At 41.5% G+C, this 25887-nt stretch overlaps 2 protein-coding genes and 1 non-coding gene across 3 annotated transcripts; 1 reads left to right on the forward strand and 2 right to left on the reverse strand.

Annotated features, from left to right (window-relative positions):
* Nucleotides 1-926: 926 nt before the first annotated feature.
* On the forward strand, nt 927-3487 carry egr2b (early growth response 2b). The gene is made up of 2 exons (XM_063892604.1): nt 927-1283; nt 1604-3487. The coding sequence occupies exons 1-2, from the start codon at nt 1115-1117 to the stop codon at nt 2770-2772; spliced, it is 1338 nt and encodes a 445-aa protein (XP_063748674.1). The 5' UTR covers nt 927-1114; the 3' UTR covers nt 2773-3487.
* Nucleotides 3488-11568: 8081 nt separating this feature from the next.
* Nucleotides 11569-15038, reverse strand: adoa (2-aminoethanethiol (cysteamine) dioxygenase a). The gene is given in 3 exon segments (XM_063892485.1): nt 11569-13014; nt 14460-14668; nt 14671-15038. Coding segments are annotated over 3 exon segments (786 nt in total). The 5' UTR covers nt 14795-15038; the 3' UTR covers nt 11569-12561.
* A 7651-nt stretch (nt 15039-22689) lies between these two features.
* On the reverse strand, nt 22690-22762 carry trnak-cuu (transfer RNA lysine (anticodon CUU)). The gene has a single exon. It is a non-coding gene; the product is annotated as a tRNA-Lys (tRNA).
* Between the last annotated feature and the right edge of the window lie 3125 nt (nt 22763-25887).

Here is a 25887-nt window from a genome sequence, read left to right on the forward strand (position 1 = left end):
TTTGCTGTTATTTTTTGGAGTATAATTCAATTTTCTCTATTTTTATATATTTTAGAATTGGGGCAAGTGGGGCAACCATAACAAAATCATACATCCCACGAGGGTAATACATAATTTCCAATTCTCGTAGATATAAAAGTTGTTTTTATAATACAATTAATTAAATATGTCCTTTTTTATGCTCCAATGTTATTTGTAGCATTCATTCGGCTTTGTTTATTTCAAATGGCCCACCACCTCCGCTTTTTCAAAAATAAGTTTACTTTCCCTGGCTGTAAATATCTATAAGGGACTATATTTAGCTCCCTCGGTGAACCAAATCTCCTTTCCTAGAGCATAGTCAAATCACCCTGACAGAAGTTTCCTAGCCGTGAGCCTCGCGCAGGTCTCTGACCGGATCATTTGCTTGTGGTTGTGCCAGGCTTCTCTCTGATCTGATCGGTAGAACTCGTCACTTTCCGATGATCATATTCCGGAATCAAACCAAATATGGAGCATGGGGGACGTTCCCCTGCTTACCGGATTAGACCTTGTATGGGTTAAGAAACCGGAATTCCTCTTTCTATTTAGAACGATATAAAATACATCAGAAGAAATGCATTACAAATATTATTTTTTATAGAAATGTTAAGAAACAAAGATTTGTTCGCTTACTTGTTTATGTTGTTGTTTTATAAGAGTTTGTTTCAGTTTATCAGCGAGTGGAAACAGTCCGTTTTATCTCTCCTGCAGCAGCGGGTGCTTCCATTGACAAGTGATTCCCTTTGAAATCGTCACGGAGCCTTCCAGCCAATCCGCGTCGGCAGCGCCTATCTCATCGCCCCTCCCACTCCTTGTTTGGGTAATGACGTAGCAGTCGCATTCAAAAGGTTCCCCATATAAACATACTAGTGCCAGGGACCCCTTCCCAAAGAGAGTTACTTTACGTGGTGTTGACATTCACACCAGAGCGCATGAGGCGCAGACACGCGGAGCTCATCCTCTCATACCCGGTGACAGACAGAGACATGCAGTGGTGACCCAGCGCTACACACTCTGATTTGTTAAAACCTTTTTTGGAAAACAACACACAAACAAGAGAGAGCGAGCACACGCGGCAGTGTAGATCGTTACAATGACGGCTAAAACTTTGGATAAGGTGCCGGTGAATCTCGGGGGGTTCTTGCACCCCGCAGCAGAGAGCGTGTACCCGGTGGATGACATCAGCTCCAGCCTGCAGACCTCTGTGGCTATCTTCCCTAACGGAGATTTAGGAGCCCATTACGACCAGATTAACATGGCAGGTAAGATCACACACTTTGGAGCGTATTGAAGAAATGTTCATCAAGGAAAATGTGTCTCTATGTCAGTGTTTCATTGATTATAAAAGTTATTCCTCATACCATTTTATTTTTTAGAAAGCAGTCAATTGAAAAATAGTTTTGCAATTGAATTTAATATAAGAATATCCCTCCAATATGTTTGGTATATTAAGGTTTTAAGACAGGATTTAGTGCGTAATGTAAAAAAGATTCAGCGGCTATCGCTCAATTTCCTGTCCAGTGTGAACATCTTAATCAGGTTTGTGTTGCCTCACTAAATACCTGATGATTTGTGTCCGCAGATGGCTTGATGAGTGCCGATCTGAGCATGGAGAAGCGCTCTCTGGACCTCTCATACTCCAGCGGCTTCTCTCAGCCTGCGCCCCACCGAAACCAGACTTTCACCTACATGGGAAAGTTCTCCATCGACTCCCAGTATCCAGGTAACTGGAACCCCGAGGGAGTGATCAACATCGTCTCGGGCATCTTCAACGTGGCCCAGCCGCCACCTCCTCCTCCTCCCTCCTCTTCAGCGTCCTCCTCCCCGGTTTCTTCTGGATCTCCAAATCACTTCTCCAGCGGAAATTTGAGTTGCAACATGGCGGCTCAGAACCAGGCAGAGATAGATCACCATCACCACCACCTGTACTCCCCTCCGCCTCCGTACTCCTCCTCTGGCTGTGGAGAGATGTACCAAGACCCCTCTGCATTTTTGTCCACCTCCACCTGCCCAATCTCCTCTTACCCGCCGCCCTCTTACTCCTCGCCCAAGCAGCACGGCAGCGACGCGCCGGGGCTGTTCCCCATTATCCCCGACTACTCGGGCTTCTTCCAGCCGGCTTGCCAGCGGGACATGCACCCTGCAGGTATCCAAGATCGGAAACCGTTCGGTTCATGTCCACTTGACACCTTCCGTGTCCCTCCACCTCTGACCCCTCTGAACACTATCAGGAACTTTACGCTGGGGGGTCCAGGTGGTGGTGGACCCGAAGGTGGACCGCCGAGGCTACCCTCTGCCTACAGCCCCCAGAACCTGCCCCTGAGGCCGATCGTGCGGCCCAGAAAGTACCCGAACAGACCCAGCAAGACGCCCATCCACGAGCGGCCGTACCCGTGTCCGGCGGAAAGCTGCGACCGGCGATTCTCCCGCTCTGATGAACTGACAAGACACATTCGGATCCACACCGGACACAAACCGTTCCAGTGCCGCATCTGTATGCGAAACTTCAGCCGCAGCGACCACCTCACCACGCACATCCGCACGCACACGGGAGAAAAGCCGTTCGCGTGCGAATTCTGCGGGCGCAAGTTTGCCAGGAGTGACGAGAGGAAGAGACACACTAAGATCCACCTGAGGCAGAAGGAGAGGAAGTCCTCCACTGTGTCCTCCTCGTCCTCCTCTTCATCCAGCAGCTCCGGCGTGGAGCGGCCGTCAGGTGCCATCAGCACATCTGGCGGGATGTGTTCATAGTTTCCCGAGAAAATGTTGTTTTAACCATGGCAGCGTTGCGCACACTAATCACTTAAAGAAAAAGGACTTTTAAAATAATGATTCGGTGTGTTTGACTGTTGTTAACTAAAGAGAGCAGCATAAAGCGCAGGATGGGAACAAACAAGACCTTCTGTGCAGTGGTGCGCTTTTACGCATCTACCCATTCCTGCTCAAGAACTGATTGGGAGACTGACACGAATGCACTTTGCCTGTACAGTCTACTGCAAATAAAACAAATAGCCATTAATCCATAAGAATATATGAGGGCAGTTGTAATATAAAGGGGAGTTTTTTTAATTTCGCCAAATCAAAAGCCAACTATAGACGCGCAACAGGCTGCGCGTATAAATGTGAGATAACTGCAATAATGTTTTAAAGAAAAAAACAGTTTAAGTTATTGAATTGAAGTGTTCATTCTAACATGATTGTTAATGACTATAATTCCCCTTTAGTGCCTTGCTGTGTGTCTTTTTGTACACTGACTGATTCAAGGACACTTCTAATGCAATGTATATTTGTCCTTTAATATGTAAAGTTGGAAGAATATATTTTTGTACACATTTCGTCTCGTCTAACAGTTGTGGATCACGTGTAAAACAATGTTGGAATGTAAATATGTTGAACTCATACCGACTTGACCCTTTTTTCTTGTGACGTGTCTTTTCAGACTTATTAAATATATGTGAATGATAAACACATCTCAGTTTGTTTTATTACTCATAACTCAGGCGTGATCCGTGCATCAAGCCCAAGCGTATCTGCAATACATTTCTTTTATCTGTAATTATAAAAAAGACTGAAGCTGTTGATGTTGGAAATTTCATTTGGGTAAATCCCACACTGCGTCACTATTGGCATTTCTGACTCAAAGTGTTCACCCACTCACTTTTTATTTAGGTTACCGCTTTGTTATAAACCGCTGGGCTCTGACTTTTGTCAGAGGAAGGGTGACATAAATAGTTTTTAGAAACTCTGTGGCTGAACTATCATTGAGATGAACCCCTGAAAAGCAATATAAGGGATTCGTTATTGAACATACTGTTTAGAAGAAAGGAGAAATAAACGTGTAAGTTACAAGATTACAATATCACCATATGTCCATACAGGCAGCAAGGATTTTAGGAACACTGCGGTAACATGTCCAAAAATCGAATTTTTCACATTTAAAATATTCAGTTTATCTATATTCTTTTAAAATATGTTTTCCAGTATAAAAGTCCTAATGTTGTTTCAATGCCTTCCAACTAATTGTTGGCAGAGAAAAATTAAACATCTTTTATATTTATTTCTTAACTCTTTATTTCTGTTTGTTGACCTGAACTTCTAATATATTGGTTTATAAAACCCCATAAAAATTTAAATAGTCAAATGTTTTCCCCTTTTAGGATGAGCCCAAATCCCTTAAATAAAATATTGAGTGCAATACTTTATTCATTATTTTTAATTTTTTTTAATTTGGAACTCAGTAGAAATAAGCTCCTTTAAAATTGTACCAGCTGCATTTTGTAAATGTTTTCTTTTTTACTTTTGTGTTTGTCATGTATTTCCTCTGTCCGAATCATTTGTTGAAAGCTGTTTCCATTCCACTGACACTGGGATGTGGTTCTTTTCACTTGTGGTGAAACAGCTTTAACTTACCTTAAAGGTTCATTACATAACAAGTTATGAGTCAATCATGACTAAATCCTACATTTTACCAGTGCACAATATAATTTAGCCATTCATATTATGTGAAAAAAAAGAAAACCTTATGGAAAAATGATATCTGTAAGGAATAAACTAAAGTCTCTATTCAACAATGATTTATGTGTATTGTTACAATATTTGATTAATATATTAATGATGAAATCTCTGATGGGTCATTCTGCTGTTCATTTATTCCACTTTCCCAAACTCTTATTGTGTTGATCTGTGATACTGTTGATATTATTGCTATAAATCATGTATTTTTGCTCCTTCTCTTAAGGAATAAAATGTAATTTCAATGTGTAAATGAGCAGAATCCAGGATGAAAGGAGTGACTGAACTGTGGTGAGGTTGGTAAACTTTCCTTTATCTAACACCTTTTAAATACAAAGTCACATTTGTTTTGATTATTGGTGAATTATTAATGGTTTAGGTTACTTGTTGGACTGTATTTTACTAGCAATGACACTGTAAGAGAATTCAATATTTAGAAGGGTCGAGGGTATAGTAGCTCTGGAGATAGGAAGTTGCAGTTTTCTAATAGAGGTATAGGTCGCCCCCCCCGGACATACAGATTAAAGAGATATAAATCTTCTTCTTTGACTTCTGGAAAGATGGAAAACACATTTCACTTTTAAGAAGCAGCATGAAGCCTACTGTTATCTGTAACATCTTTATTCTTCTGACGCCAACTTGACCGCAAGTCCAAATGACCGATACTGTAGAAAGTCATCATGAGCTGCACAAAGACCTCACTGTTCTACTACACCCCCCCCCCCACCCCCCCACCCCCTTACTGAACGTCTGCTCACACTTCCATTTAACCCTCTTTATTAAGCATTTACAGCATCAGAAGTAAATCAAATACATGGTTTATAAGGCCTTACCAAATAATGTAATTGTAATCAAATATAGGGACTGTTTCAGTGTGTGTTATTGTACAGAAATGTGATGAAGAGTTTCTTTATATTCCAATAGCCTCCACTTCTTGGTGTCCACAGGAGGATGTAGTTGTCGGTAAAGAACACTCAGATCTGCTCACACTTTACAGTGTGTGTATAGTGTGTCCTAAAATAATTATTCATAGATTTATGCTGGTTCTAAATGCTAATTCAACTTTGTTTGTATATCACCTTTCATTCATAAATGTAGCCCAAAGCGCTTCATGAGTCAATAAATACACTTTTACTTCAAATTACCACAATCTACAGATAACATGTGGAAAATAAATCAAATTCAATGGATAAAAAAACACCAAGGGCTGAAAATAATCTAAAAATTTATGACTTCAAAATAAAAACTGTGTATAAAATGACTTCAAATTGACTTAAAGTCCAGCGACAGCTCTATAGGAAGAGATGTGTAAATGTTCCTGATAATCAGAGTGAAGTACTACACCTTCTCCTGTCTTATTATGTTGTTGAATTTTATATTATGGAACATTTCCTAATAAATACAACCAGTCTTTAGTGAGTGTGACACCAAAGCATCCGACCATGAGAAGAAGACACACATCTGAAATCTGAACCAGCCGCTACCAATAAAGGCTTTTTTTGTTCATGCTGCACCACAAGTATTCCACACACTGATAAACCAGCCTGATAGACTTTGCTCGGAAAATTGAGGATAATTGCATTTAATATGGGCTGCCGCCGCCACTGACCTGACTGACTGTCACTGTGTCGGAGGGTAGCCAAGTGACAAGTGTATGTGTGAACATGCAGACATGAATATTAGGACTGTAGTGGCAAACAGATCCTTGACTTCAGTAAAAATACATATCAATGCACAAATATTTGATAAAAAGTTAAAATCCTGCATGAAAACGCAAAATTAGAGTCCATAAGTGTAGGCATTTGCAATTAAGAGCTTGTCATATTCATCTTCTTAATTAAAGTTACTATGTCGTGGAGTAAAAAGTACAGTAATTCCCTCTGAAATGTGCCATTAAGTAAATAGTACTTAAGTGCAGAAATAGTGTAACGGTTACTTTCCCCCACTGGTTTTGAATGATATATTCTGAGAGATATTAAAAGTAAACAGCAGACAAACAGTTTGTTTATGCAACACAATAAAGCTTCACAACGCTGCTGATGGAAACAGACACCATCCACTTAAACTAATCACTTTGAAAGGTCTTACAGCAGATATACGTTTGCTACATTTAAAACCCATACTTTGCATACATTTTAAGACCTGCCACACATCCTCTGTAGTGTCCGGACGTTGACCTCATTCCTCGCCTTTTCCTCGTAGCTCTCCCCGTCTGTGTGTGTGTGTGTGTGTGTGTGTGTGTGTGTGTGTGTGTGTGTGTGTGTGTGTGTGTGTGTGTGTGTGTGTGTGTGTGTGTGTGTGTGTGTGTTGGGGGTCAGTGTCCTGCTGCTGGATCCTCTCAGCCTGCTTCTTGCAATGCTTTAAGGACATGCCTCTATTTTCTTTGCACTTGTTCCACTTTCTTCTTCTAAATGTTAAAATTAAACGCCTCCACGCTATCTGCATCACCACCTAGACTATAACTACCCCCCCTCCCGTGACTCCTTTCTTTCCCTCCAAACAGATTGAGAACCAATTCAATCAGGAGAGACTTCATGTTTGTTTAAAGAACATTTATTGATACATACACCAGGTGATAGAAATGTTATAGTCTTTGGCGATTAGACCCTGATCCTGATATTGTATATCTGAAGGGGGAAACGCAGCCTTGAGCATATAGGAACCCCCCTCCAGAAGGGGTTTGATGAGGACTTTGGATTAGCTCTCCTGGGAATAGCATGAACACCTGAACTCTCAGCTGACTGCAGGAGAGAGGAGAACAATTTTAGAGCTTAACTGCAGCACGATCATTGGCTGCTAGAGATTGAGGTGAAGTGTAATTGATTAAAGAGAATGCCCATGAAGAGCTGATTATATGCAGCTGTGGGGTGAGTGAATGTACATCCAGTCTTCCTGAAAGAACTTGCGCTGAGCTTCTTGAGAACCAATCGACTTGTATGTGTACTTTATTCAATTGTTTAAAGTGAACATATTATTTTTTATTTTAATGCTACATTTCTATAGATTAGATCCAAATTGTTATAAAAGGGGGACATTGCATATTGTGGATGCATCAATGATGTAAAAAAACGAGCCTTATTTCTTACATTATATATTTGTTACAATAAAGATGTTCTCACTGCCTTAGAGGACCATACCTCACTTTCTTTATTGGACTTTTTGTCCTAAGAGTCTTATTCAACAACATCCAATAATCCTTGTTAATGTTATGTTGTCACATCAAATAAAATGAAATTTGATGTAGACCCTTTCAGCGCTAGAAAAAACTCTTTCTCCAAGGATGGACAGACACATACTCTATATAGACACAAATATTGGGACACTCTGTATCTATATCTATATCTATCAGTTACCACCACTGTCATATCATTACAAAATATAATTTATTTAGCTTTGACAGTTTTTTACATTATCTAGATGCCTGTCTTATTTTTAAAATATTACATGGGCTTGCACCTCCTCCACTGGATGAATTTGTTCAACAGAAGAGCAGCAGTGGCAGGGCAACTAGGGCAGCCACCAGGGGAGACTGTGTTGTACAGTACAGACATAGTAAATTTAGCCAAACAGTCTTCTCAGTTCGGGCCTCAAATTATTGGAACTGCCTTCCACACAAAATCAGAGACAGCACCAGCTATCAGTTATTTAAAACAACACTTAAGAGATGGATTAAAAACAATCAAAACTGCACTCATTAATAGCTGTCTTAATTCATTCTAGGCCATTTGTATTTATTCTGTCTTTACTCTTTTGTAATGTGTAAGTTGATGATGTGTTGACCTGCCGGGGGACTACGGACGAAAATTAGCTTTGGCTAACTCCGGCACATTTACGTTTTTAGTGTATGTTTACATTGAGAATGTTAATTAATGTGCACTGTCCCTTTTCAAATAAACAAATAAATAAATATGGGGGTTGTTTTTGTGGGGTTGGCCCCTTAGTTCCAGTGAAGTGGATTCTTAATGCCTCCTCTCACCAAGTCATTCTGAATTATTCTATGCACCCAACTTTGGAAACAGTTTGGGGAAGGCCCTTTTCTGTTCCAGCATGACTGTGCCCCAGTGCTCAAAGCAAGGACCATAAAGGCGAGGACAGATGAGTTTGGTGAGGAAGAACAGGACTGGCCCGCACAGAGCCCTGACCTCAACCCCACTGAACACCTATGGGATGAACTAGAAGGGAGAGCCAGGCCCTCTCGTCCAACACCAGTGTCTGACCTCACAAATGCTCTTCTGGATGAATGGGCAGACATTCCCACAGACACACTCCAACATCTTGTAGAAAGCATTCCCCCGAAGAGTGGAAGCTGTTGCAGCTGCAAAGTGGGGGGGGGGGGACCGTCTTCATATTAATGCCAGAGAACTTGGCATTTGGGTGTAATGTGTAGGTTTCCCAACACTTTTGTCTATATAGTGTATCATGTTTTTTGTAAAGATTTAAATAATTAATAGTTACTACATAGATAATCCATATGAAAAATGTTTATGTTTGAATGAAACCTGTCCCAAAAACTCAAGCTAAATAGAGTTTAGTTTGAAAAAAAAAAACAGATAGGGGGAAACACCTTTTGTAACTCACTGCTGACAGCATTAATGCCACTCCAGGATTATGAAAACATGTTACATGTTGTGCTCATTGACTCAAAGACTTTTAAACAGGTACACATTGAAAGAGGGTGGAGTTCTGCTATTAGATGCTTTGAACTGTACTGTCTTCCTATTGGCTCACAGACAGGGGTCCTGATGTGAGGTCTGCAGTTAGATCTTCTGATTATACGCCTCAACATGACAGGTTGTGATATGATAACAGTAGAAATAGCAGTTAGGTGGTGCTGTCTGAGGTGGTTGTGTGAGAGGACCTGACTGACTGAGCCTGTTGTTAAGTTGGTCATTATCTTCAGAGGTTTGGCTGATGAAAATTAGTTGACTTCATATGGAAAAAACTTCACAAAACCGTCACAAATGTACCCAGCACAGCAGTGAAATATACACTCTGCATTTAATTCATCTTAGATTGTGCTAGATCCAAGACAGTGACGCTAGAGCCATCATTGACATAATTAGTTACAGCAGTTTTTTCCAGCTATTACAATTCTAAAAACAGCTTTTTAAGAACACATTTAATGCACGCTTTGAGAGGCCCCCGGCTGTGGAGGCACAGAAGGCCCAGGATCCCTGCTCACTGGTTTTAACCAGTGCAGATGTGTGTAGATCTCTGAAAAGGATCAACACACACAGGGCTCCTGGACCTGATGGCATCCCTGGCCGTGCTCTCAAGGTGTGTGCAGTTCAGCTGGCAGATGTGTTCACAGACATTTTCAATAGGTCACTGCTCCAGTCTGTAGTCCCCACATGTTTTAAAGAGTCCATCATTGTCCCTGTCCCCAAAAAGACAAAACCCATCTGCCTCGATGACTACCGCCCAGTTGCACTCACCTCCATCATCATGAAGTGCTTTGAGCGGTTAGTCAAACCTTTTATCACCTCCTCCCTCCCTGACTCACTGGACCCCCTGCAGTTTGCCTACAGAGCAAACAGGTCCACGGATGATGCCATCTCCCTCACCCTCCACACTGCCTGGACCGGAGGAACACTTATGTGAGAATGCTGTTCATTGACTACAGTTCAGCATTCAACACCATTGTGCCCTCCAAGCTCATCATTAAGCTCAGGGACCTTGGGCTCAACAGCGCCCTCTGTGACTGGATCATGAGCTTCCTGATGGGCAGATCCCAGGCAGTGCAGATGGGGAACATCACATCCTCCACCATGACCCTCAACACCGGAGCCCGTCAGGGTTGTGTGCTCAGCCCTCTCCTCTACTCCCTGTTCACGCACAACTGCGTGGCCACACACAGCTCCACCACCATCATCAAGTTTGCTGACGACACGACCGTCATCGGCCTGATCACAGACGGCGACGAGACGGCGTACAGAGAGGAGGTCAGAGCCCTGACATCTTGGTGCCAGGACAACAACCTCCATCTCAACATCAGCAAAACAAAGGAGCTGATTGTGGACTACAGGAAGAGGCAGAGAGAGGCACACACACCCATCACCATCAACGGGACTCCTGTGGAGAGTCAGCAGCTTCAGGTTCCTCGGGGTAAACATCAGTGAGGACCTGACATGGACACATCACACCAGGGTCATATCCAAGACAGCTCGACAGCGGCTCTTCTTCCTCCGCAGGCTGCGGAAGTTCAACATGGACTCCAGGATACTCTGCAACTTCTATAGGTGCACCATCGAGAGTATCCTGACTGGCTGCATCACCGCCTGGTCTGGCAGTTGCACTGCCCTCAACCGTAAGACTCTACAGAGGGTGGTGAAAACTGCTCAGCACATCACCAGGACAGAGCTGCCATCCATGGAGGACCTCTACACCCAGCGGTGTAGGAAGAAGGCCGGTAGGATAATAAAGGACCCCCATCACCCCAGCAACAATCTGTTCTGTCTGCTGCCGTCTGGCAGACAGTACCACAGCATCCGGACCAAGACCACCAGACTCAGAGACAGTTTTATACCACAGGCTATAAGACTGCTGAACTCCTGAGCTCTGTGAATGTCTACTCACATCTGTTCATAGTACACACATACATATATATATATATATATATATATTATACACATCTGCCATACATATCTGTTTATAGTACACATATCTATATATTATACACATCTGCCATATACATCTGTTATACATAATATATGCATCAGTCCATACCTCCTCATTCAACAGTGTAAAGTATTTAAATACTCTCAATGTATTCCACATATGTATATATTTCACTTCCTCAAATCTTTATTGTTGTTATTGTAAATATTCTTCTCTCTTTTTGCACTATTTTATTTATCTTATTTGCACCATGTATGTTGAGTTGTTGGGAGAGCATGGGAGATGAGATTTTCATTGCCAACATATACGTGGTATATGCTGTGAATATGACCAATAAAACCTTGAAACTCTAGAATTATAAATTTCACAAGGATTGGTCTGCTGACTACAATGGACAACACTACAGGACTAAAAAGGTGATGTCCCATGATTATTACCATGTGTTTTATTGTTGCACATACATTCAACATCAGAGTAACAGCATCATTTCGAAGTGGCTCGTAGACCTGGTGTCTGAACCAGGCCAGAGGAGTCGCTGTCTGCACAGATATAAGCTAATGTAACATACACATTGGAATGATATAGTGTTTATCAAGCTACATGTGAAAGTTTGGGAAGAAAGTGTACACGTGTTTGTTTGATATATAGGGAAATGGTCTAAAACAGCTACCGTTTTAAAATATAATTTATTTTCATAGGCTATTCATTTGGACTGGGTTTTAAGACTTTAACCGGTCTTAAATATGATGCATCACAGAGGCCATATCACTGTGGATTAAGTTACAGTAGGTGAAATGACAGAAGAACACATCACAGAATACGTAGCTGAACAGCAGTTTATTACCCATCAGCTCATCAGGCCTGTGTAGGAATGGAATAAGTTAAACACATAAGATAGAACTAAAGTAAATATGAAGTGAGTGCATTGTGGAAGAAGAAACGAGTGTCTACCATTGAAATGAAGCTCTAAAGTACACATTGATATTCACAAATAAGGCAGTTGTGTCGCAGGCTTTGGCATTGAGACACGTCACGATGTGGAAGAGTGAAAAAAATTAAATGTGAAGGGCTTTCCAAGCCTCACAAACACAGAGATCCTAAAGACATCCCATCATTCACAGAACGTTTGGCTGATTACATTCATGTGTGTACAAGGCAACATAATCGTCTGCAGAAAAATACCATATTAGGAATGCAAACTCCAACTCAGTTCTTGGTTCCGAGAATGACTTGTGTAAGGCGGGTCGAGGTCTTTATGTGTGCAGTTCACTCCTGTTTCTATGAGCCTCTAGCCCCCCGGAGCAAGGCACACAATCCCTTTGAGTTCCAGGTGATAACCCTTATGTGTGGGAAACTACGTCTCCTTGTAGACAGATGAACATCACTATTGTATCTCTGCAGTTCCTCGGATCAGAAAGAGACTGCAGGGCCTGGGTACGCTTCCCCCCCACACCAGAAGTCATCTGGCTGAGGTATCTCTAGCAGCCATGTCTCCTCTTCCTTCTCCTTTCCCTGCTGCTCCTCGTTGCTCTTCCCCTCCGTCCCCCCCTGAGACACAGTTTGCAGGACTTTGTAGTAGTGACAGTCCCGCCCGTCGTCAGGATTGTAGGGAGGGGCCAGGATATCCAGAAAAGCAGCAGGCCCCTCCACCGTGTCGATCTGGTGGAGGTTATCCCGCAGAGGAGTGAGCAGGCATGGACCGCTGGTTTCTGAGAGCTCTACGACTGAGCGGAGCACGGAGCGCCGCAGGGAGGACGTCTGGTACATCGCCAACGGAGGCTCCAGCTGAGGCGGGGCGCTGCCGTCGCTCAGGTTGTTCTCCAGCTTGTCGAAACAGCGGACGCTCACCTTCCCATACAGGACCTGAACATGAAACAGGAAAAGGTTACCATGGCTTGTACTTGTAAGTGGTTGTTTAAAACACTGTTATGTAATGTAAGGTCTTGCTGTGCTCCTCTCACTGGACGTAGAACACCTTCCATTCTCATATTAAGGACCGACGATGGTATTCTCTTTAGCATGCATAAAAGGATGTCCCTTGATTTCAAATATATCTCTCTGAATCAGGGTCAAAAATCATAAAATCATATGATAACCAATACATAACAGTTACCCTGTTGTAGTGCAAAAAAGTTCACTCTGAAAAGGTTCCCATTTAATGAGCTATCTTTGTACAAAATATTATGAACAACCTGACATTTTTAAAGAAAAATAAGTGCCAATTTAACAATTTTATGCATCAGTTTATCATTTAAACATGTGCATTACAACTTACAGATCACAATGTAGCTACAAAACACTTAATCACCGGTGTCTGGAACTGAATAATGCATAGTTTATCTTTTGCAACACTGACATGACTTTGGGTAAAATGTATCCTGTATGATTATAAACAAGTTTGTGGAATGAATAAATTTAAAAAAGAATATCAAATCACAAGAAAAAAACACCAGCGGGTAGCCAGTTCTATGTTCAGGGGCCCATGATGTTGGTGGTTACAAGAAAGGTTAGGACATGGGGAACCCCAACATATGTTCAGTCGCTGTTTTTAAGTTGATATTATTCTCTTCGTAACACTGTTTGAAAGGTATAAGAAATTAAATTAAAAGTGTGTTAATAGTAATATTATTATAATATGTCATGCTCTCTGGGATAGAAAAGTAACCACAAACAAAATGTAATATAAGCTCTAGTTTCTCCACTTCGGTTTTGACAAAGGTGACAACTTTAGACCTATCACGCATGTAGGGTTCGATAACCAGTGGTGAATTAGAATTGGAACTAAATTATTTAAGAACTTCATGACATTTACTTTGTAAATTGAATCACAAACCCAGCACAAGTTACCTCTCCATTACTGTGGGACACAAGCAATGGTGGAAAGTTACTAACAACATTAGTAGCTCTGTACTTAAGTACACAATTGAGGTACTTGTACTTTCATTGTATATTACTTTATAATTGTACTCTCCTACATTTTGCAAGTCAATGTTGTAGTATTTACTCCACGACATTCACTTTACAGATGTATACTAGTAACTTTATACATTTAGATTTTAACTCTCAATACTTAGGGAAAACTTGATTATTATACATTTCAAGTACATTCTTGATGCAGTACTTTTACTTATATTGATTTTTTTTCTTGTGTGGTATTAGTACTTTTACTCAAGTAAAGAATCAGAGTACTTCTTCCACCTCTGGACATCAGCTTGTTTGAGCTAGCTGTCTGTAGCTAGCTTCAGCACAGTGACATAGAGAGGCACCACAGAGGCGGGCTGAAGGCCACAGACTGTAGGTGTATTAACCTTCAGCATCCCGTTCATGCCCGGGTGGTCGTGCAGCGGGATGGAGGCTCCGCTCCTCAGCAGGAACACCCCCATGCTGAACACCTCCGTCTCGCAGATATGCATGTAGGTGACCGGGGGGCTCTGGAGCTCCGCTGCCACGGTGCTCGAGTTGCTTTTCCGGGGATCAATTTTCAGGTCAGCCGCCCTGACCGCGGTCACTAAAGACACAAGTTCTCTTGTTGCTCCGCGAATAGTTTGTTATCCCCGCTGGCGGTAGGCTTCCAGCCTTCGAAGGTGGTGTGTGCTTGCTTTGCTATTTTCTGGATGAGAGGAGTTTTGTTGTCCCGCGGCATCCTGGCTGCGGAAAATAACTAACGGTTATCTGTGAGCAGGGTCCCGACGCAAAGAAAACAGTGTTAAAATGCCTTTCAAATGGTCTAATGTCAGCAAAGTTTCTCCAGATTTAAGAGGTCAACGTTCGAAAAAGACAAACGACGACTTAAATAAAAAATAAAACGCGTTTCATGGTGCTAATGTCTAATTTTAGCCGCGGATAACAGCTCCCTCCAGTCATTTTCCACCCACTCGCCTCCTCGTCCGCGTTCAGGAGTCTGGACACTAAACTAGTAGCATTGTGGGATATGGAGTTTTATCAGTAAATGTTTAAGTCAATTTATTCACGTAACATGACAAGTTAATTGCTGCATGATCAGATCATATTTATCAGAAATACGTGTCCCTTTGTTGGATATAGGGCCAATACCAACAGACTCCAAACTATGTAGACCTTGAAGCCTGAATTTCAGCAGAACTACATTACCCAGAAATCCGGAAATCGAAAAGAGTTGCAAAGGGAAAGAGCGAACAGGCCAATGAACTCCGGGAAGCCCTCCTGTTTAACATCACATCCTCTATCGCTGCTACTGCAGCCTTCTCACCTTACAAGTTCTTAGAATTATAACCAGGGACTTCTGTTGATCAGAATCAGGATTTGAGTCCACAGATGCGACTAACTTGCACTCGTAGATGCCCCTACCACATACTGTGGCCGATGTCAACCTAAATAAAACATTCCATTTAATGAATACATTACTAAACTATTACTTTGTAAAAAAATGTAAAAAATGTAAAAAACATAAAATACATTTTAAAATATGTGCTCCATAATTTTCCTTGACCTTTTTCTAATACAATTCAAACAAAATGTCATGTGCTGGGTACCTGTGTAACTTCACCCACCTGCTCCTGTATTCACTGGCCCAATGGCTAGGGAATGTCCAAATTTGACCAGCTCTCACTTTTTTAGGCATGTGAGTGATGTAAATCTACTAGAAGTGTACACTCTGTGGATACAGGGACTTGCAAGAATGGAGTCAACATAATTCTTAGTTTTATCAAAATGCTAAGTGACTTTTGAGTTCCCTCAAAACCGTGATAATATCTCTAGGGCTTTTTTATTTGTGAAATGTAGGAAGGCAAGATCCCTGTTAGGGGAGGCCGACTTATCATTGGCTACACAAAACATAAAAGCATGACTGCAGATAAGACACCTACAGAAAAACAACTGTATGATATTAAAATCAGATAAGTAAAACATTCGTATTCATATTTTCCTATACATATACACAAATACAGATAGTTTAATGACCTATGGGATCATTGTGTACTTTGCCTGTCATCTCTGTTTAGAGCCGAACAAAGTGACTTTGGTTAACCCAGCTACACTGTCTGAGCAACTGTCCTTCACTGAATGCATCTGTGCCTGTGTCTGTTAGCTTTGCACATGCGGCGCAATTGGCACAGTTGTGTTTAGGTTTCAGTACCTCTTTACATGTGTGTGTTTATTGTTTGAGTAACTGCACGTATGTGTGTGTTGCATTATGTATGATGCATTCTGCATGGCGAATGAGGGAGACACAAAGCAAGTAATATCCTCTTGAGAAATAATGAGGCCAGTTCATTATGGGTTCTCTCTTTCTCTCTCTCTCTCTCTCTCTCTCTCTCTCTCTCTCTCTCTCTCTCTCTCTCTCTCTCTCTCTCTCACACACACACACACACTTCTGAGTGGTTGACACATGAATATTGTCATTGCTCTAGGAGATGATACTCTGTTGCTTAGAGACCGCTCGTCATTAGATAAGGAACGTGGTACACTAATTCAATCCGTTTGAGGGTCGCAGAGGGTCAAACAGAAATAAAGTAGTCCAGAAAGAGCACAATAAAGAATTGAAGAAATAACTAATTTCTTCAATTCTTTATTGTGCTCTTCGCTGACTGGAGTTTTAGCCAAAGAAACATTGCAGCAATCAGCTCATTGACTGAGCTGAACCTCGTTAGGTGTAGCTTTTGGGACTTATTCCAAGTAATACCTGAGCTGGGTTTAGGGTTACACAATCACACCCCGAAACAGTGTCACTTTAAGTCTCCTTCCGTATGATAATACACATGATAAAGAATAAAAACTGGGCATTTGATGTGCAAAAACTGTAGTTAAAAAGTTTTTAAAAATAGTTCTGCCTGAGCTTTATACTGAAGTATCATGATGACACCTGGACCATATTTATAATGTGGTAGAGTTAATATTGTGTGCGTTTGTTGAACTACAAAGGAAGCTAATTTAAATGGTTGGAAATGATGACAGGCACTATGAGAGCACTATGACTTTGTCTTTGTCCATGGATAACATTACATTATGAGGAAGCAAGTGGAGGTCAATGTATTGTTATAGTATCACTCCCTCTCCTCCTGACTTGAAGTCTGGCTAAAGCAATCACATGTTGCCAATTGTAAATGGGATCCCTTTTCAAGGGGTGAATCAAGTAGTGACCCACTGGGCACCAGCAACACGGTACTGAGTAAGTCCAATGGACAAAGATATGATCACTGAGCCTTAAAAAGGATTATAGGTTCAGTTCAACTTTTGAGGAAACTGTCATGCAAGCAAATGTAGTCTAACCAAACGGCAGTCTAAAGGCTGCAGTGGGTGCTATTCTACGCATCTTATTTGGCCTTTTTAACTGCACTATCCACTTTGCAGTAACACTATACAGCGCGGGGGAAAAATTAAGAGACCACTCCAAATTGTTCTTAAATATTTATCTCTATATGTATGGCCGCCATTCCAGTGTCTGTTGAATTCCAACACAGAGAAAAATTGTCAGTAGTTTATAGAATACAATACAAAAAAATTAAGAAATCATTTAACCCCAAAAACATGTCTATAAATAATAAAACAAGAGAAAATGATAATGCTGAAGTGGTCTCTTATTTTTTTTTTCCGGGGCTGTATATTTCCCTTCTGTGGGAAGAATTTCTGAATCAGTCTTTCCATAAATATGCATTCACTTTTTCTGCTCCTGAATATCCTGAAAGGGCATCACACCATCCTGAGGTTATGTTGCATAAAATAATATTGTTTGAATTATGCATTCACTGAGGACAATGTTGTAAAGACCCCTGATTGTTTGCGATCATATTTGCATGTTCTGTTGCTCCTCGAACATAAAGCCAACATTATTCCCGGGCTGCTTAAAATGTGCATGACTGACATTGCAGAGAAGTCAAGCAAGCTTCACGACGCTGCAGCCAAGGAACTCTGAATGGAACAAGGCATTCTCTGCTTGTCCGCAATTTGCATAGCAATATCAAAAAGTACACACACAAACAAGTTTAATGCACAATTGGAGGTCACACTACCAATGTTTATAAGATTACAGACATGCACACAGGTACATACTATATGTGCATAATCACTTAACTATGCACAAATACAGGTGTAAATGTACAAGCTTTTGCATAGACACACATACACACACATACCGTATACAGTATATATTCACACACACATTCCTCTGTCCTCTGGAATCAGCATATTGAGACAATGAGACAATGATAACAGCTGCTTATGGATCACTTAGTGTTTCCAGTCAACGTGGTCTTTGTGTCCAGTCAATGCGCCGCCTGTTCTCTGTCATCATTATTTCGCAATGTGTTCCACGGTGGAGAACATGAGGAGTCTTTTATTTGTTGCCCCCCATGGCCTCATTGAATCAGGCCATCATTGAGAATGAAGCCAAGTCTGTTGTCCGTCAAAGAATGCTAACAAACTGGGCCAAAGATGAAAATTCATTAGCTCGCAGGAAAAAATGTCTGCATAACTTGAGTGGAAGCGGCAGTGGACGATGCAATGCTAATGTTTGTTCTTTCCATCAAAAAGCTGCTTTCTTCAGAGGTTTTCTGGGGATTCTGAAGGTCTGACGGTGAACTGAGCCTACACAACCACATCAGAATCAAGAAATGCAAATTGTTTGTTGTGTGCATATTATAAAAAAAGGTGTTATTGTTGTCCGCTTGATGCACATACATTTTGCATTTGTACTAATATATAATTTACTGTATATTTCTATGTTAATAAGTATTTGTAGGGTCCCTTTCTTATCCCACATAGTCTTGTTGTAAATGTTCCTCATTTATATAAACCTTTCCTATTTTTAGTGAAAACATAAGCCAGCATTCATTCATTCATACACTGGTGACCCAGGCTACCAAACAAGCTGCTTCACATGCACACTCACACCCTGATGGAGACCCCAAGCACTCTTCAACTTTAGACTGCAAGAGCTAGGGGTCGAAACCACTGACCTTCAGGTTTGTAGACTTCTTTAATCCCAGCCTTGATTGTGAAATTGTAAAAGCTTGTTTCTCCCCCAGTTAGGATTGAAACTGAAAACCATTTATTTGCAGCAGATGTTTTTAACCCACAGGTGTATCTTGACTCTGTGATGAGTGCTGTGATGATAGCATGAATCAAGACTCATGAGAACAATATTTATCAAGCCACATTTACATCAAGATGAACAGATTCAAACTGGGAAGAGGAAACAGGTAACGCTCATCAAGCAAAATCATCATTCAAGTACAAAGAGTTTTAGCTTATTTTCACTCTTTATAAGAGACGCAAACACTCTGCTCAGTTTCCTAATAGGAGCAAGAAAAGGATGTTTGAGAACCACTGGTATTTCATTTTCCATCTTTTCCCATCAAAGCTACAATTTACACTCTTAAAGAATTGGCAGGTACAGGCAGGATAACTTACCTGTGATTGTCACTACTGAGGTTGGAGCAAGGCACTGAACCCCAACAGATCAGCTGTTGATCTACTGTGCAGCTTCAAGGTGTGTATATGTGAACTGTGGTTAATGAAAAAAAGAGAGCATTCTTCTCAATGTAGTAACCAACGATGTATTAGCGACAGCTATAGCATCTGATTTTCACTCCATACAGCACTATATGTTAATATGTGACATTAAACTTGAACAAAATGTCAAAAGGCTAAAACAATTATTCAAAATATTGTTATTTTATGTTCTGCGCTGGATGGACTCCTTAAAAAGTTGGTATAAATTACTTTGAGAAAAAACATTGTTGTTTGATTTGGTCTTATCATGCAGTGTGTGTTACTGTACCAAGTTGGTACATGTGCACACACACACACACACACACACACACACACACACACACACACACACACACACACACACACACACACACACACACACACACACACACACACACATAGACATTTGTTCAAGTTAATTGATTGTCAAATTATACTTATTGTATGTTGAATTGTTTGTTTTTCACAACTTATTAAGTTTTAATATAGGTGGCTCTTTGAATGGCTATAGAAATCGCAAATATTCTGAAATCCAGTAATAAAATAAATGCAACATTTGATAGGAAAGTAGTAGACGAGTCCTTGCTTGCACAAATCAGGCTGACGCTGAAAAGGGCTGCTTCTGATGGCTTGATGGGTAACTGGCTAGTTGTTCCTATTTGTCCTGTTTAATGATTGAGTGGTTGGGGTTGGGATACACACTCCTGGGAAACACTGGCTTGTGAAAAACAATCTCCACATCCTGGTAAAATCAACTACATCTCTATCAATCAGGGCTCAGAGGAGCATGGGTAAAGTGTAAAACAATGGGGCGGAACCAGCCCATTTGTCACTGATGTTGCTGCCTTGATAGAAGCTATTACCTCTGTGTAAACGCTCGGACTCCACTGGGTCCTGTAGTGGAGTGTGCTGTTAGCCTGCAGTGTTGTGTTGTACTGGAGTGACTTTTTGGATACTCCAGGGCCTTATCTTTGGAGACAAGTCCTTCAGATGTGCTGGAAACTTCAGTCAGTCTCTTTCTCTCACACTTTCAACGTTGCTTTTTGACTATTAGTTATTACTGACACACACACATCCCTTTAATAAATGATTGCTCCAGTGATTTAAACAAATTCTAGATTGTTTTGCTTCATTACACAGTGTAGACAATGAAAAGGGTTAAGTAAGGTGGGAGTTCACACACTTATCTAATATAAGATGGTGAAAGTCAAGAAGATGAAAGTCAATGGAACTTTTGTTGGCTATCCCTGCAATAAGCACTGACTTAGCGCACATTTAACTTATTGGAAGGACTTTGCAGCGTTACTAGAATGATCAGTCTTGAGGCTGCTAACAGAAAAGAAACAGCACCCAACACAACCTCAAGGTTGCGCAAAAAGTGATTTGTTCAACTGATAATACACTTAGCAGATCTCTACCCTGCCTAAAGATATTTACATGAACAGGGCGAGGGAGGATCCAAACCAGGAAAAACCTTTTCTCCCTGCTCTGTTTTGGGAAAAGGTACCAAATACACCAGGCCGGCACTGAAGACTCAGGAAGAGCTTCTACTCTCGGGCAATTTAGATTTTGCCTTAGCCTGCTCCCTGAGTTTTGTTGTAAAACAGTTTTTTGATCCAGCTTAATGTTAATCAAAGCTTGTTTTGTTCACTCAACCTGCCTGCTGTTTGTTCTCCATTCCCGTTCTCTTTTGATTGGCTAACAAAGCTGGTCAAAGCTGTGTCCAGTCTCTTCCTTCTCTCTTTAACCATCATATGCTGCATTTAAACAATGTCCTTGTTTATAAGGTTAATGTATATTTATGTTGTGAATGTTTTATGCATCTGCCCTGTACTGCTGATCAGTGTGGGGAGAAGTCACTGATCTGTAGATTGAGGCAGATTAACAGACTGACATGAGATCAGTTTCCATCTTCTAAGCAAAAAAGTAAATAAGCCAAGATAATAACCAACATTTCTAACTGCAGTGACGGTATTGTGTTATATATAATATACTATATACATTGTGTATATGGTTATTAAAATGAATGGTCATAAACTCCAGAACAATGTTCTTCTTTAATTTCTTCGTGCACACCGGAATATTCTGCCAGGGTTGCCAGATCTATCCTCTCTTGAGACTGTTTTGTAAAAGCTGAATTTATAAGAGAGAAAAACAATCAATGATGGGAAGCCAAATTTAGCCGACAGGTTTGGACGTACTCTGATTTTTTTTACTGTCAGTGATGATTGGGGGAGGGCTGATTAAAGCTACTGTAGTGACAGCAGAGCGGCCCATTGCAATGCTAATTCTGTTCTGCACGTCACATTCAGCAGCCAGAGACTTCCCAATCACAGACCTGCTAATTCTGGGTTTTCCTGAAAATGCTGTACACATTAATTACATAACAAACCAGTAAATAATCCATCCTGAGTTCTGAATACACAGTACATACAGATAGTATGTCCCCGGGCGCTGCACAATAGCTGCCCACTGCTCCTAGTACTAGGATGGGTTAAATGCAGAGGACACATTTCACTGTGTGTGCTCTGCTGTGTGCATGTATGTGACATAAAGAGGGTTTCGTCCTCCGATTCTATCTATTCTATAGTGCTCATCCTTGATCTTAATCCTCCAGCAGTTAACACAATCTGTTCGATATGGTGTTTTGGCCAACCTTTGTGTTTGTGTGCCATGCACTATAGATGACTCACAGTTCTACAGCACAGGTCAAAACCCACTTTGTTCAAATTGGCGGGTGTAGGGCATTGGAAGCAAACAATTTATTTACAGTACATAAGTTCGATGTTCCCTGGACATCCTGTACAGAGTTGTGTCTGGCCAAAGATGTCCCATGAAGAGATACCTGAGAGTAATCCTGTACTTACTTACTACTTACCAGCAGTGTGAACCCGGAAATGTGGAGGACCCCAAAGTTTAACATTAGATAGAATCGGAGGATGAAACCCTCTTTATTAGTCACATACATGCACACAGCAGAGCACACACAGTGAAATTGGTCCTCTGCATTTAACCCATCCTAGTACTAGGAGCAGTGGGCAGCTATTGTGCAGCGCCCAGGGAAAATTAGAAAGCCCAATGTGGGGCTCGAACCCACGACCCTGAGATTAAGAATCTCATGCGCTACCGACTGAGCTAACCGGGCAGAAATGTATGGTATGGGTCCCGAGCACATATTAACTGCCCGTGCTACCTTTATGTTGGGCATTTTGCACAATTGGCAAAAGTTGCATTAATAAGCATATGCACACAATACCCCAAAAAGTTGCTTGGCAGATTTGGACATTTTCGGTGTGGTTTTTGAGGAATATTGAGTATGTTGAAGCAAATTCTAAACATTTTAGGAAAGAAAATGAAAGTTTGGAGTCCTCTAAAACTTTCAAATTGACCCAAAAGTCATCAAAATCAGGTCAACAGGAGTACAAATATGGCCACTTTCTGGTAAAACTGAAATGTTAGATCCTGAAATAGATTCAACAGCCTCAATAACCTCCAAAACCACTCCAAAATTGTTCAAATCGGACAAACTATTTTAAAACTATTGTCTGTATGCTATTAATTGCACATTAATGAAACTTATAGTAATTGTGCAAATTGCCCAACATATGCAAGTTAGCAACCGGCAGTTTCTATATGCTGGGGGCCCGTACCATTTCTGAAATAAAACTTTGGGGTACTCACTAGGACTCTATGAGCTGGTTTGTTTTGACATGCAGGCTATTATGTGACATATCTTCCTGTGTCAGAGAAGATCTCTTATCTTGAGGATAATCTTAAAACAAACCTCAAGTTGAGCAGGACTCCCCCCCAGTTGAGGGTTGATGATTCTGGAACTTGAGGAGGGGGTTGGAGTGTGTGTGTCCCCTCTGTCTTAGGGGCAGGAAGAACACACCTCCTCCCACCTCCTCTCCCCAGCCCCCCCTCGGCCAGTCCCTTTGTTCCCTGATGATGTATGAGACAGCAGCTCCCTTGGAGTACCACAGGAACACGACAGTGGAGCAACAACGCTGTCCCATAATGGAGACTGATGGGACGGCTCCCACTCTCTTCACTTTGTCCACTACTAAGATTGAGCTGGCGCAGCACTCCAGGCTCCTACGGGGCTCTTGGACAGCTCCGAGAGGGGCCCTCGTAAGAGAAGACTCAACCTGACGGCGGCTCACGTCTGTTTGCCGCGCTGGGTCCTGCCACAGCCTGACAGGTGGATGGATGGATGGATGACGTATGAGAGGATGGAAGGCCGGGTGGATGGACAGGGACCTGCACAGGTCTTTGTGGGCCGGGGGCCAGTGGAGGAGAGGTGAGGGGGATCCTGGCTCGTTGGTTCCTGTTGGACATTCCTGAAATGGCTGAGCTGGCAAAAGGCGAGAAAGCATCCTTCCTGAAAAGATTCTCTGAGTGAATGAACCTGCTAAGGGTGGTTTGCTTTCAGTAAATGTCACTCTGCAGCATATCTTATGAAAGCATCAAAAGAGGAAACTTTACAAAACAGAGATGAAAACATTCAGCAATAAAACTGGTTCAGACAATCATGTCCCTATTTATCCATCGTCTGATTAAAAAGAGTCTGATGCATTTTCTAAATGTTAGTTCAATTTGCAATACGAGGAAAAGAGAGTGGGCAGTGTTGCATTCTATTAAAAGTCTGGCAAAATCCCTACTGTCTAATCTTTCCAACATCAACATTGTCTTGAGATCAGTCTACCATCTCAGATTCCAAGCCTCAATCTCACTTCTGAAACTCTTTATTCTTCACCTTGTTTGACTTCAAATGCTTTGTTCTGGAAGATGTAGTGAATCAGCAGAATGTCTGATGGCCAAACAACTCTCTAAAGGCTTTTGAATAAGTAGTAATCGAACATGTTTTAAAACTTTAATGAAGGACAGAAGTCTTGGAGTTGATGTGTAAATGTGACAAAGGCTTTTTTTGGTGACCACCTTACCTTTCCTCCAGCACCCACACAAAGTCAGCATTGAAGGCCACCAGAGATAATGTCTAATGAGCCCATTGGACTTTGACATATGAATTTCAATGAACCCATGATCTTCCGGTCCCAACACCCTCAGATATGTCCAACCCACTGGTGGTAAGGCCATGATGCTTGATTCAATGTTCTGTGTTAAAGGTTTTAGAGCATAGCTACAGAGAATGCACGTAGTCCTCTTATTGACTGTGTGGGCATGCAGTGGCTAAGCTTGGCTTGGTAAGCAGACAGTTCAAGAAAAAAATGAAATATCCATCATGTGGACTCGTAGCTGGAGAGATGTCAGTTTACCTCCTGGGCTGCCGAGGTTTCCTTCAGCAATGCACAAACCCAACTGCTCCTGGGACCCGAAACATGGCAGCCTAAACATAACTTAAACTGACTGTATACAGGGTTGGGAGGGTTACATCGTCTTTGAGGCACCACAGTTTGATCATATGAGGGTTATGGCTTTGGAAATACCACATGCCAACTTAAAGAACTGTGATTGGTTGGATTTAACGCCCTGTGATATTGAATGTCTCTATGCTAGTGGAAATTGTTGAAAAAAAGATTCAGTAACATACCATTACAATGCAAAATCCCTCAGAAAGTGAATAGATTTATTCTTTACCAAAGCACAATATAGCCTGATCATAAGAGTCATCCGTATAGTTCTGGTAGATTGAGAAACTGAACCACATAACAAAACCTAGGCTGTACATGTAGGTGTGAACATTCTGTAAATACCTACTGCAAACATTGCATTTGCATTGAGCATGAGGAGAGTGTAATCGTGATAGTATTGGTTGTTCTTCTGAAGTCTTTCACAGTATTGTTTATTATTGACCTTTCTGCTTTACATTCATTTATTGAGCTTTTAGACTTTGCTGTTGCTATGTGTTTAAACTGGAGAAACATTAAGCAAAGAAAAAAAAAAGAAACATAGTGCAAGACATACTTAGATAGGTTAGTATGTGAAAATCATTCTTACTGTAGCAATGCTTTGAATTACCTGAGTGATCAGATTAACACATTTGTCAAACATGTACAGGACACAGTATAGCACATTTTAACCTCTGCATTTAACCCATCCTAGTACTAGCAGTGGGCAGCAATTGTACAGCGCCCTGGGAGCGACAGTAGGGGGGTTAGGTGTCTTGCTCAAGGGCACCTGGGCAGTGACCAGGAGGAGAACTGGCATTTCTCCAGTCCGGCCGGGGATGTGAACTGGCAAACAAGTCCCTACAGACTGCACCACTGACTCCCATAGGCCTATGCATTAGACCCATCCTAGTGTTAGGAG

Source organism: Eleginops maclovinus, chromosome 10, assembly GCF_036324505.1.
Source record: "Eleginops maclovinus isolate JMC-PN-2008 ecotype Puerto Natales chromosome 10, JC_Emac_rtc_rv5, whole genome shotgun sequence".
Classification (NCBI taxonomy): domain Eukaryota; kingdom Metazoa; phylum Chordata; class Actinopteri; order Perciformes; family Eleginopidae; genus Eleginops; species Eleginops maclovinus.